This window comes from Pongo pygmaeus, chromosome 5 (assembly GCF_028885625.2).
Source record: "Pongo pygmaeus isolate AG05252 chromosome 5, NHGRI_mPonPyg2-v2.0_pri, whole genome shotgun sequence".
Taxonomy (NCBI): Eukaryota; Metazoa; Chordata; class Mammalia; order Primates; family Hominidae; genus Pongo; species Pongo pygmaeus.
Window position 1 is genome coordinate 15,301,069 of NC_072378.2, and position 14,356 is coordinate 15,315,424.

At 42.2% G+C, this 14,356-nt stretch overlaps 1 protein-coding gene across 7 annotated transcripts in view; it reads left to right on the plus strand.

Moving 5' to 3' along the window:
* The window catches only part of JARID2 (jumonji and AT-rich interaction domain containing 2), a 278,177-nt gene that overhangs the window by 115,349 nt on the left and 148,472 nt on the right, over positions 1-14,356 (plus strand). For all 7 annotated transcript variants that reach the window (XM_063665836.1, XM_063665835.1, XM_054491177.2 and 4 more), the window contains one exon: positions 13,324-13,459. In XM_063665836.1, the coding sequence (XP_063521906.1) occupies positions 13,324-13,459 (136 nt within the window). The remainder of the gene's footprint in view (positions 1-13,323; positions 13,460-14,356) is intronic.

Here is a 14,356-nt window from a genome sequence, read left to right on the forward strand (position 1 = left end):
TTATTTTGCTCTTCAGTAAATTAGGGCACCTAAATTTAGATTGAGTTTCAGTTAAAACCACCCAACTACATTCATGTCTCTGGACTGAACTTTGATATTTTCTCTAGGGTCTGTAACAGGTAACAGCGCATTGAAAAATTCAGTGAAGGTGACTCCATTTACCGAGATGAAAACCTTGGATGTATTCAACTCCCTTCTTTCACACACTCCACATCCAGTCTGTCAGCCTTCTCTTGGCCCAGCGTTGTAAATGTTCCAGAATTTAACCAGTTGTCAGTCTTTGGCACTACCCTGGTCCTCATTTCTTGTACAGGTCACTGCCTCAGCCTTCCTTGTTTTTCCACACCACTGTCCCCCATGATTTGCCCTCAACACGCAGTCAGTGCTCAAAGTCTGCTGCTACTTTGCTCCCAAGTCTCCAGTGGTTTCCCATTTAGAGCAAATTTGTTATCTCCCCCACTTCCTCCTCTGTCCTTTCACACACATCACTGAAGTGTAAATGGTAAATTTCTACATACATCCACTTTGCTTATAACACATCTTTTGTTTCTTGTATGATTGCAAGCTGTAAAGATAGGAAGAATTGTAACTTTGCTTCTTGATAGCCATATTTGCTTTCCCTAGCAGCTTTAACTTAAAATGAAGTTGTATGTATGCTATGCCACCTTTTTTTGGGGGGATGGGGTCAGTCCTCATGGCTTTGGGTAAGCATGAATTTCTTCATGAAACCCCCAACTGCCACATTATTCCAGTGTCATAGAGCTAAACAACTGCAAGAAACCTCATTCTGCATAAGGGAAGAAATGTTGGAACTGGCTGGGATGCATGGACCAAAGAAAAGGTTCAGTTTTGTTTAGGTAGCTGAAACAATGGTGATTGTTGCAAAGTATTGTTAGAGGTAGAGTTAAATCTTGTCTTTGGATTGGGAGCCTTTTTTTTTTTTTTTTTTTTTTTTTTTGAGATGAAGTCTTGATCTCCCAGGCTGGAGCGCAGTGGTGTGATCTCAGCTCACTGCAAACTCTGCCTTCTGGGTTCAAGTGATTCTCATGCCTCAGCCTCCAGAGTAGGTGGGACTACACATGTACCAGCATGCCCCGCTAGTTTTTGTATTTTTAGTGGGTTCTGCCATGTAGGTCAGGCTGGTCTTGAACTCTTGACCTCAGGTGATCTGCCTGCTGCGCCCCCTGCCGCCCCCCAGCCTCGCAAAGTGCTGGAATTACAGGCATGAGCTGCCCCACCAGGCCTGGAAGAGGAGTCATTTAACTTGTCGAAAATGTCAGTTTAAATGTTATTGAGGTCTTCTCCCAGGGTTACATAGGATCATGCATTCTTTGCAATACAGAATGAACAGCCAGCCTTAGGTCAGTAAGTGAAACAGACATAGCTGGTAAATTAAGACTACTTGTTTATTTCTAGGTGCCAACACATTGGTATGAAAAAGAATTGAGAATGGACTTTTATTCTTGTCTCTTGAGAAAGGCAACTCTCTTTACTGTAGCATTACTGTGGAAGTCATGATCAGTATGCAGTTAGTAAACACTGGCATTTGTTTGGACACGGGGTCTGACGACGAGAGCTTTTGCCCCTATGAGATGCTCATACCTTATCAATTAGGGGTGTTGGTAGTTGTGTAGAAATTAAAGCCTGTAAGGGAAGTTAGGCTGATGAAAGGTCTTTATGGGCTCTGCAAGGAAATTTGGAGTTTTCTTCTGTAGATTCTGGGGAGCCATGGAAAGGCTTCAGTAGGGGAAGTGGTGATATGGATGGAGTCACTGCAGCGTGGCTGTGTTTGTAGAGAAAGAACGTGGGGTAGATGGTTGGAATTGGGATTAGTTGGTGGTAGAGACATTTTAGGAGATTTGTCTTTGGAAAGAGATGAGATTTCTGGTTTAAATAGGTATCCAAGGAATTGAGAGACAGACAGGATTACCTGGATTTTGAAAGCAAATGTCAATAATGAGAATAAAAGTGCCAAGTCCAGTTTAGGTTTCTAGACCAGAGTAGCCAGGAAGGTGGTGTGGAAAGGGTTGTGGTGGGGAGGGAGGAGATTGTCAAGAAGATGATTTAGTAGTCATCGGTATTTAGATTATGATTGGAGATAAGGGGAGGGCAGAAGAATCAAACTTGAAGGTGGTGGAGGTGATGAAACAGCAGAAGAGGTATTTTAGTGTGGCAGGAAAACCAGGGGAGAGTCCAGTTGCCAATACAAAGTTTGCGTTAAATTTGGCAATTACAGTGTTTCTCATGGCAGTGAGAACAGTTTTCCTGGAAGACTAGGATGAAAGTTGAATACACTGCATGTCTGCTGTTCAAACACCAGCACTTCTCACGTGTAATCCCTGAACCAGCAGCATTAGCATCACCTGAGAGAATCTCAGCAAAAGGAGGCTGTGCACAGTGTGTGTTCACAAGCCCTGTGAGTGTTTCTGATGTCTGCTCAAGTTTGCTACCATTGCCTTAGATAATTATTTGTTTTACACATGAGCCACTGTAAGATTCACAGAATTCCAGAATTGGAATCCAGGCTTCTTTGTACCTCTCACTCACTGTTCTCTTTCCACCTGCCACCTGTTTCCCTGTGTTGTGTCTTGGAATGGCCTTCAAGTGCCTGCTATGTGCTGGACTCATTGCTATGTCTCAGGAACATAAAAGGCGAGGAAGACACAGACTAGTCAGAATGTGATCTGTACTACTTCACACCTCTGAACCTCAGTTTCAGAATTGAAAAATGTTTGTGTGATAAGTATGCTAGTTGTAAAATGTGGAAGAGAATGTATGTACAGGAAATGTGTGTGGCCTGTCGCTTGGTGGACACACGTTATTAGTGGGAAATGCTTTTTGGAGGGAAAATATGCATCAGAATGGTTTCTGGAGGCCCATACCTGTAATGAAAGGGTGCCAATTCCGGGCTGGTTATTAATGGGAGGGCTGGAGACACAGGAAGGGGTTAAGGCATATGAGACAACTTCACCTGTTTCTGGAAAAAATAAGGCAATATGTCAGTTTATGTTAAGTCCAAGGACAGAGTTTATTTGTAGACTTTCTGTTAGTGTGGAAATTTGCATAAGATAGACAAAAATAAACTGGTGGTTTGTAATATAACATGACCAGAGATAACCAGTCTTGTGACAATATACGTATACTTCTGTTTATTTCCTTGCTGGGGTTAGGGTGGGGTAGTTACTGTTCAACCAAAAAAGCCAGCGAGTCAGTCAGGCATTGATTGATCTCATAAAATGATCCCCCAGCAGTGTCCTGGGTCCTGGTGGAAGAAACAGCGGCACTAACTCCTTGCCATCACCCACCGGTCCGTAATTCTAACCAGCCCTGTCAGTAAGGGGCAACCATGAATCAAATCATGCTGGCTTTGGCCACCCTGTGGGTACTTGGAGACTGGCTCATGGAGAGGACTGGCTTTTGTCTGGCTTTAATCCCGGACGCTTTATTTTGTAGTGATTTCCTTAGAAAAGGATTTGAAGGTGTAGGAAAGCAGTGCGTCTTCAAAGCTTTGCAGACAGACTTTACTTCATCTTCAGAATGTCATATACGTTTCCTGCAAAACCCATAGAGGCCAGATGTGGCCCGCAGGATTGGAACCACTTCCAACCTGGAGAGTTGTATGAGTGGATATCTGCACTTTGAATAGTTCTTGCCTGCTTTAGACTCTAATTTTCATGTAAAAAATTTTTTATCTCCCACAGTTTTCTTGGTAAATGGAGTAACACATAAGGCACATACTTTGAAGACTCTCAGGGATGTAGTAAAATGCACTATCACATAACACACAATGTCAATTGAAACCCTATCTAATTTAATGCAGATATGTCAGTGCTTTCCAAAAGAACTTCTTGTGATGAGGGAACCATTCTGTAGCTGTGTTGTCCATTGACAGGTGGGGGCATTGTGGCCATTGAGTAACTGAAATGTGACCAGCATGACTCAAGGACCTTAATTTTAAATTTTAATTGAGTTAATTATAAGTACTTACATGTGACTAGTGGTTACTATATTAGACGGTGCAGTTTGGAATATGGCATTTGGGGATTTTTTGGGGGTATATCATAATGAACATAAAAAGGCATTAGTGATTAAAAGATCCAAATATTAGAATTTCTTTGTAAATAAATTAACATAAATTCCCAGGAAATTCTAGTAACATAAATTCCCAAAATGAAGTCGTATAGTTGCACACTGGCATTGGTGATATTGAACTATTTATTTGATTTGATTTTTGAAGACACTGGCCAATAATTTATTTGTAATTTGATTTCCTCGCCACCACTCCTTCAGTGAAGGTACATTGACAATCCAGGTTTCTGTTAGATGCTGGAAGATAATCCTGCTGTAGATCTTGGGTCTTTTTTGATTGTGTTGAAAAAGTGGACTGTTAGATCCAGCACTGCAGGAGGGTTTAATGCCGTGTCGCGTGGTTCTGGCTGCTCTGTTCCCTGACTGCACCCTTTAACCATGAGCGTGCGGACGTCTTGCTGCCATGCTGCTGCCTTGACGACGGCGGTTGTCTGACATGCTCAGACGCAAAAGAGCTGACTTGGCAGGTGCCCAGCAGATTTTTATAAAGGCTCAGTTGGTGGCCGGAGATTCAGCCTGTCAGAGTTGTGTTATGCAATAAATCGTTTTCAGCAGAAGTTCTTAATCCAATTTCAGCTGTAGCTTTTTTTTTTTTTTAAATAGGCAGTAATCAAAGATAAGTACACATTATTTAATGGGAGTTTGGAAGAAGTAAAACTCTCCTTGCATAAGCAGTTTCAGGCCGTTTACTTTAACCTGGGAAGCCTGTCTGTCTGAAGAAATTTGCTGCTTGAAGTGCTTTTAATTTAAATCCTAGGCAAGGGAACATCATTCACAAGTTCAGTAAATAAGTTTCTTCTCTCAAGATGTTTCCTGGCCCATTATTTCCATTTGTGAATGTTACCCAGGCTTCACTTCATTTGAATATTGACAGACTACTTTTTTTTTTTTGGAATTAAATCAATTGGAAATTATTAGTTACTGTTACTTTGTTAGAAGGGAAGAAAAGGTTATTTTAGACAAAGTTGAAGTTGTACCTTTCTCATTTTCCTTCATCACCCCCAACCCCATTTTTGTTTACACTTAATCTGTGGCAAGAATCAACATTCCCTCCCAATTTTTTATTTGGTGCTTTTGTTTTTCTCTCAAACTGTTGCTGGAACAGGTTTGGCATATCAGGCAGCCACAAGTTGTTTCAAGTAGGGTGATTTAACAGCAGGTATATGAGAAACACGTTCTGAAAATAAAAGGCATTCATGTACAGGATTCCAGTCATGTATCCTTGGGAGGAGGAAATAGCTGTCAATCCTTTCCTTGTCCATGGGCCCAGTTTTTTAGAATTTTTTTTCATTTGCTCTTCAGCTCTGTACAACTGTTGTTCACCTCCACCATCCTTAATCCCGTGATATGACATTGCATGTTGGTCCTTTGGGCATTGGAGTCAGGAATAGCACTTCTTTTTCTTTTTGAAAGTAGCCACATCCCTCCACCTGTAGAGCTCTGGAGTAGGATATATGCAGGGGGTACGGGGTAGGGGGAGGTGGGGTTGGCAACTCATCCAATTGCCTTGTCTTAGCATTTCTGTGAATTTTAATAAAGAGGCTCTGTGTTAAGAGATCTTCCTACCTGTGATCCTGAGTGTTCCTTTCCTCGCATCTCCCATGGTCCCATCAGTTCGAAGGCGATTTCTGCATTTTAGTTGGTTTTACATACTAGGGGTTGTGAAGAGCCTTTGATGTCCTGTGCCCCTGCCCAGTGGAAGCAGGATTGTTTTTTTGCAGCACCTTCCGTAAGTGTGCCTAGGTTGCCACCTTCTGCCTCTTTATCACCAGGTTGTTATTTAAAACGTTGGGGGGTCTGAATTCCAACTTTAGAACAGATGTGTGTCACACTTAAAATCCTATGTCTATGTTATATTTGTTTTACAATATTTATTGTAGTGGCTTTCTTTTTGGTGATATGGTTAAAAAAAAGTCTTTGTGTCATTGTAGGCTTTTGTTTGTTTGTTTTTAATTGATTCAGATTTCCTGGAAGGGGCTTGGTAGAGTTGGTTGACCCATGACCCAGTTTCCACGAGGTGTTTCCCTGTCATTACTACCAGTGCCCTTGATTTGGATAATAAATGACTAGACCACTCTACCTGTGATGCATGAGTGTCTTAGGTAGTTCGCCTGCAAGTGATAGGAAATTAACTGTCTTCCATTTTTAAATAGATGTAATTGTCAGAAAATTGATTTTTAATTATCAGAAATGTGTTTTCCTTTAACCTATGCTTTTTCATCTTTGTTTCCTTCTCCCAAATCAAGATGGCCTGAATTTGAAACCATAATAAAAACCAAGGTATGAACAAATAGCATAACGATGGTTTGCCAATTCTAGGCTAGTAATAGAAAATTCCTCCCCTACTCCCACTTCTATCCCCACTACTAATAATAGTATTTTTTTCATATATTGTTTACATGAAGCCTCTAAAAACCAATAATTTTAATTTTGCTTTTACCTGGGAGTCAGTGTGAGTTACATATTTAACATTTCTGGCTACTAACACATTTCTGAGTTTTGAAATTTTACTTCCTGATCTGGCATCTGCCATGGACTGACTACCAATGCCACATTTGCGTCAGGACACTGGAATTCATCTCTAGAAATAACTAAAAGTTTCACGATTACTTCCTTTCCCCCATACCTTTGACTCTAAAGGGAGAAAGCAGTGGTGTGGACCTTTATACTAAAGGAAGGCTGAGCAGAGAAATCACGATTATTAAATGCAGGTGGTGCTGAGCTCCCTGCCCAACAGTGAACCCTCAGGAGAGGTTTGCTGTTAGTACAATCATGATGAGTTTTCAAGTCTTTCCAGGTGATTCCAAGTATCATCCTCTGGGTGGCACCCGTTCTGCGAGCTTTTCTGACCTGGATGTCCCTGTTTTCTTCCACTAATGTACTTGAGTCCTCTTTAGAGATTTTTGAGGGCACATATTATTGAAGAGTTGGCTATCACTGCAGAACAGCATCCTGTAAAGGCTTTTTCTTGGTGGGTGATCCAACCAACCTTGAGACAAATTATAAGAACTCTTGGTGTAGTTAGATATTATATCAAAACAATCTAGTTTTTAAAAGTGTGGATCATGTACCTTTTTGTCTTGTAAAGCAGTTCATTAACCTGGTCTGAATACAACTTGGTTGTATTATGCACACATAGCTTTCTGTCAGTGGCCTGTAGAAGGTTTTAATTTTGATGTTTTTTGTTTGTCTTCAAAATGAGTAGAGGGGAGCATCACAGGAAAATAAAATTGTATCACTGGGAGCTGTGCTTTTGGTTGGATTGGGTCCTTCATTTGGTTCTTGTTTCATGGTGATGCAATGCTTTTACTTACTTCCTCCCCATCCCTGCAAAGAAACAGCCACCATGGAGGATATAGTTAACTGCAAACTCATGAGATCCTGCAGTGCAATGAGAGTGTGCATCAAATAGAATTATCTTCTTGTACGTGTTGGATCTGTTCTGGAGGATTATTCGCATGTTTGAATGTATATTTAATTCTGGTTGTTGGGTTTTAAAGAGATGTCATCCCAAGTTGAGTAACCAAAAGAGGAGGGTTGATAGACCATGTCCCGTAAGGAATGATTAAAGGAACTATCATTACTTAGTACCATACCCTTTTGGGTGTTTTCCACTGTGTTCTTTGATCACTGAAGAGGAGTTGAAGGAAGATTTCTCAGGGTATATTTATATAGACATCTGAATTCTGACGGTAATACTGGCCACACGGGATGGACGTTTGAAGCATTCGTCTTGGAGGTTTCATCTTTTCTTTCTGATGGAATATAGGCGCAGGATGGGGTCCTACTTTGCAGAGCAGAGCTTCTGAAACTTGACCGTGTACAGGAATCATCTGGGCATCAATGCAGATTCTGAGCCCCTAGATCTGGATGGGACCCAGGAGTCTGCTTTTCTAACAGGCTGCCGAGTGGTTAAGGTACAGGTGATCTGTGGGCCACAACTTGAGTTGCAAGGCTGTGGAAGGATATGTTGACTCTCTAGCCCGGACCGCCAGCTGTGGAGAGTTGTTACATGGTGTTATCTGATAAAAGGCATGTGATGCTGTCATGTGCTTACTTTCTGAGCTCTGGTATTTTATGTGTCTATTATAGAATTCAGAACAGTGAGTGGTTCTGTTTTCCTTTTTGCCTTTTAGTAAAAAGACTCACAGTCCGGGTTAGAGATAACTTGCAACGCCAAGATGTGGCCCACAGACCACCTGTACCTTAACCACTTGGCACAGTGTTTTTTACTAATTTTAGTAGAGTTAGTAAAAAAAAAAATATTATGACCATATACAAGTTCCTGACCAATTGCTGTTTTTGATAAGAAATTCTATTATTTTCAAAAGTGGCAGTAATCCTGCAGTTTAAAAGGAGCCATCAGTTTTCCTCTAAAGGGTGTATTCCTGTGTCCTGTATATTAAGCTGACCAGTAAACCAGAATGGATGGGGTGCTTGGTTTTGTGGGCCATTCCAGAGTGGGCCAAGAAGAGGTCTGCACTGTCAAACCCTGACTGATTCTATCAAGGGGCCTAAAGTGGTTTACAGAGGGCAAAGGGGATAATTTGGATTTTCAGACAGTGAGGTGCAAATGGGATATTAGTTGACTTGAACATATGATGGGGAATGAATTATTGGATTTAGAGGGTGAGGCAAGAGCATCATGAGAGATTGCTGGAAATACAGGAGAAAGAGTCTGAACAGGTGTAAGTGGGGTAGGGGAAGAGTAGCTGGAATCATTGGTCAACATTTAGCAAATGGGATCATGACAGAGTTGTTACATATGTAAGACCATGTGGACATCTGGACATCTGAACTGGCACTTTTTCTTACAGAGAACACTGCAAAGTGGCTGAGGAATGAGTGGTAGCAGCCACTGTGGAGGAAGGGTGTCTCCCCTAGGACACCAGCCTCTGCTGAGAATCAGAGGTGTGGCTGAGCCCCTTGGGATTAGTCTCTGTGGGGAGTGTTTTATGAGGATAGCAGTGTGACTTCTGGCACTGGATGTTAGACACAGACACTGGCAGGGCAAGTAGGGGTAAATAAATGTCAGTGGGAACAGTGAGACTGAGCTTCGTTGAGTTTCTAATTGATTCCAGAAGTATTTATTCAGCTTTTGCTATATCAACCATGTTTTAGGAGCTGGGATACAGTGGTGAACAAGAGTAATGATTTCCTTGCCCCATGGTTAAATGGCTAATGAAATAAGACAGCTATTGAGAAAATGGAAAGGAAGCTCTGTATTGGGTGTATGTATTTTGAGTTTGCTTGACCTCTAATGATAGAGTTTTATCTGGGCTGTTTTTTTTTTTTTTAAAGACTTGCTCTGTCACCCAGCCTGGAGTGTGCAGTGACACGATCACTGCAAGCTCTGCTTCCCAGGTTCATGCCATTCTCCTGCCTCAGCCTCCAGAGTAGCTGGGACTACAGGCACCCACCACCACGCCTGGCTAATATTTTGTATTTTCTTTTAGTAGAGACGGGGTTTCAACATGTTAGCCAGGATGATCTCAATCTCCTGACCTCGTGATCTGCCTGCCTCCCAAAGTGCTGGGATTACAGGCGTGAGCCACCGCACCTGGCCATATCTGGGCTGTTTTTTAGAGCGTTCAGTACTGGTTGATCCTGAATGAAGAATGATATAGCCACAGCAGAGTTAGCATTAAACTGGAAGGATATTTCTTCTGGCCTTCCTCTCCCCCATCTTGGATAGGTTGAGTGCAGGCACACCTTTGCTGTCTCCATCTGGGATTCTGCTAGAGGAGTATAAGGTAAGGATGATTCACCATGACTCTACGGTTGGGAAAGGCAGCTTAATTGAGACTATGTGGAATTACTACCTACTGGTCTATCTCTTGTGAACAGCACAGAGTCAGCTCATCTACTAGATTTGTGTCTTGCATCAGCATTGAGGGAGCAGGTGATAAGTCTCAACCAGCACTGTAGATAACAAAAGAACAATTGTGTGTTGTGTGTGTTTTAAGTTTGAATTTTAGTGTGTAGCATTTGAAAACCCCATAATCTGTGTCATGGATTTGCTTCTCCTGTATTTAAAGTACTTTATAGGTGTAATGAAGCTGCTTGTGTCAGTAACTGAACCTTAAATGCGCTTCCTTTCCTGTAGTTTTCATCTCACATAGTTTATGTTTTAATTAGACATTAGTTGTAGGGGAATAATTCTCTCAACTGGAGCCTGAAGTCAGGATGGAGGCATCAGCCTGCACAGGATGCAATAAATCGTCATGGGAGTTTTACATTGGAAGCTATTTTGGGGCCTTATAATTTATAAACTGTGTACATGTAGGAAATAATAGTTTATAATCTCACGTCATTGTTTGTTGTGGAGATTCGAACAATGAGAATAGGAACCTGGTGGTGATGAAGAGAATTCTGTCTGACAGCCTTTATGAATAGACTGAGGCTGCTGAAGAGGTAGATTTCAGCCTAATAAGCATTAACTCCTCGTGCAGTTAACGCTATCATTCAGTTGCAGCTAATATATTAGGAGAGCTTTCTTGCAAACCCAGGGGAGTTGCTGTAAAGATTAATTCAGCTACATCATGCTTTTCATGTGTTGTGGTGTCAAGTCAGCTGCGTTTTTCTCAGGTTGGTTATTTGGGTTCCTCCATTTTTCTGGTTTTTAATCATTTGATTGGGAAGGTCGCCAGTGACCTACACGCAGTAACAGGTTAGAAATTGTGTTTCTCTTGTTAGGTTGAGGCAAGCTTTGCTGGCTTCTCTTAACCTTCATGTCCGAACCCTGACCCCTACCCTGGTCTGTGGATGTTTTGGCTGTCTTGGGAGAGCAGGCAGAAAGACAGGATGTACCTCCTTCTAGAGGCGCTGCCCAGCAGTCTGCAATCTGAAATCCAGTCTGAAATCTCAGCCTGGCAGGCTTCTGCAAGTGAAGGATGTCAAGGAGAAGGTGGAAATCCTAGTTCTCTCAGGCCTGTCTTCCTCTTGCTGCAGAAGATGGAGAATTACTCTCATTCTAGGAAATCCTTGAAGCTTAACGAAAGTGCAGCTTAAGTTATTTAGGGCTTAGAGTCTCTATGAGGTTGGATTTCTAAAATGAAGTTTGTATTTATGCAGAGTATAGGAATGTAAGTGCTGGAGGAGACCTCAGATCATCTAGACTTCCCACTGAGTCCCATGGAAGTTTTCCATGATCCTTCAGAGGAAAAACCAATTCTTTTGTATAAACCGGTAAAACAGCACCAGACTGCCCATGAGATTTTCAGCCTTCTCCTTGGACAAAGGGAACCTGAATATCCAAAATACCCAAAATCATGATTTTACTTGGGATATTGTTTTTATTATTATTATTATTATTATTTTTTAGACGGAGTTTTGCTCTGTCTCCCAGGCGGGAGTGCAGTGGCGTGATCTTGGCTCACTGCAACCTCCGCCTCCCAGGTTCAAGTGATTCTCATGCCTCAGCCTCCCGAGTAGCTGGGACTACAGATGTGCACCACCATGCTCAGCTAATTTTTGTAGTTTTTTAGTAGAGACAGGGTTTCAACATGTTGGCCAGGATGGTCTCAATCCCTTGTGATCCATCCACCTTGGCTTCCCAAAGTGCTGGGATTACAGGCGTGAGCCACTGCGCCCAGCTGTTTTTCTTATTCTTTTAAGGCCCAAAATATCTGTATGCTTCCATTTCTTCTTTCTTTCCCTCCCTTCCTTCCTTCCTTCCTTCCTTCCTTCCTTCCTTCCTTCCTTCCTTCCTTCCTTCCTTCCTTCCTTCCTTCCTTCCTTCCTTCCTTCCTTCCTTCCTTCCTTCCTTCCTTCCTTCCTTCCCTCCCTCCCTCCCTCCCTCCCTCCCTCCCTCCTTCCCTCCTTCCCTCCTTCCTTCCTTCCCTCCTTCCCTCCCTCCCTCTCTCTTTTCCTTCCTTCCGTCTGTCCGTCTGTCTCGCTCTGTCTCCCAGGCTGGAGTGCAGTGGCACGATCTCAGCTCACTGCCACCTTTCCCTCTAGGTTCAAGCAGTTCTCCTGCCTCAGCCTCCTGAATAGCTGGGATTACAGGCGCGTGCCACCACGCCTGGTTAGTTTTTGCATTTTTACTAGAGATGGGATTTCACCATGTTAGTCAGGCTAGTCTCGAACTCTTGACCTTGTGATCTGCCCATCTTGGCCCCCAAAAGTGCTGGAATTACAGGCGTGAGCCACCATGCCAGGCCTGCTTCCATTTCTAAAATGAACTTTTATAAAATGCTTAATTAAGTCTTTGATGTAGGTGTGTGAATGTAAGTCCTTCTTAGATTAACAGCTACAGAAGAGAACCTCTCAATATCCTTAGCCATGTGAATCATCATCTATTAATAAAAACTATAGTGACTTAATCTTGCTGGTTCTTTAAACATGTATCTCTTCCCATTTACCTTGCTTTAGTGACTGTTGTCAACCATGTCTGTCTTCCCACCTCTTGCTCTGTCTCAAGTCTCTGTATAATTTTTTCTTCCCTCTTTAGTGCTTTTAAAATTTGAGTCTTTCCTTATATCTTTATGACTGGCATTGCTGGAATAGTCTCTGGGCTGGCTATTCATTTTTGGTCATCTCTGCATTCATTTTGTTAATTCTTAAGAACTTGTATTCGATCTGGAGCAACAGACATGAGGTTGCCAGTTTGAAATGAGACCTTCAAGATCCATCATCAGTGTGTACATTAAAAAAAATTCATGCCGGTTGTATGCCGCCAAGATCGATTGCCTCCTCCTGCAGTAATCTCTCCTTTTATTTTATGTCTTCTGACTGGATTGTAAATTCCTTGAATGCACAGCACCTATATCTGCTGTATCCTTTGAGCTTCCAAGGGAGACAGCAACATTTTTAAGAGTTTCGTACATATTTCTATTTCAGTGTACATTCTGGCGTTGCTCGCTTTATAAAACTCAAGTAAAATGATTCATTATCCTTCTGGTTGTGGGTATAACGACACCTTTTTCTGAACTTTGTCAGGAATATAAAACTATTACTAGTTGATGAACGTATTTGATTTTGGGGCGTATAAAGAAGTGAGATGGTTGTGTGTTGCTTTCATTCTTTTTAACAGCCTGTGGATTCACTTTTCTTCGAGGCCTGTTCAGAAAGGTCATTATCCCTTTACCTTATGGGTGTAATTCTGACATTCAGAACTGGGTAGTGGTCACACAGTACTTGTTTGGAAATTCCTTTAAAATAAAGTTTATTTTGACTCTGAATATTGGCTTGCTTTCTATTCAGTAACTCCTCTCTTTTCTTATGTTTCTCCAGGATGACAGTGATGGGATTCCGTGGTCAGAAGAACGGGTGGTACGTAAAGTCCTTTATTTGTCTCTGAAGGAGTTCAAGAATGCCCAGAAGAGGCAGCATGGGGAAGGCATTGCTGGGAGCCTGAAAACTGTGAATGGTGAGTTGACTCTTGGAATAGCTCGTTGGAATGTACAATATCTCTGGGCATGGACTTGTTTCCGAATTGGATGTGTTCTGGCAGCTTGTGCTTCCTGGTCTAGGCACCTAAGGGCAGTCTGTAGGCTAGGTGAATCTGCACTCCAGACATCCTGTTGGGTTTATAGGGTTGTTTTTGTGTTCCTTTATGTACCGCGTTATATAGTGGACAAAATACCTTAGTCTGTTCTATAGGTCCTGTCTTGCTGGTTTTTCTATATGTGTATGTCTTTCCACACTGGTATGTGAGCAGAACTCTTTGATGATCTTGCTGAAATGTGGAGTCTTTAGTTCTTGTCCCCGGGTTGTATAGGAAATAGCCTAAATCTTTCTGTCTACTGCTTTTCCTGCTCTCTGGCTCAGCGGCTTTCTCATCCCTCCTTCCTTCCTTGCTGGGCAGGTTCCTGCAGTGGGACAGCTTTGCATACCTCTAGAAGTGTGCTTCTTCCTGGATGATTATCACTTGGCTCCTTGATGCCCGGAAGGAAACTTGTTCCTATCTGAGTTTGTTCTCATGTCTATTTTGAACAGGGTTTGTATGGTACAGATGAAGTCATCCAGTTTGTCCATCTGAGGACAAACATTTGCTTGTAGTTTACTATTTCAGGGGAATGCAGTGACATTCTATAATCTCTTGTGTACTTATCGGGATTACAGTTAAAGTGAATGAATTGGCCATATTTTGGTTTATGCTTCCTTGGGGCAAGGAGATGAGAAAGAGCAGGTTCTTGTTCTTTTTTGAGAGCTGTGGCTCTGGTCTTCGGAGAGTCACCACATATGGGGTACTTGACAGTTTGTCAGGGTGCCAAAGGACAGGTTCACCATGGCTTCCAATTTGTTTCCCACCACCTTAATTGTA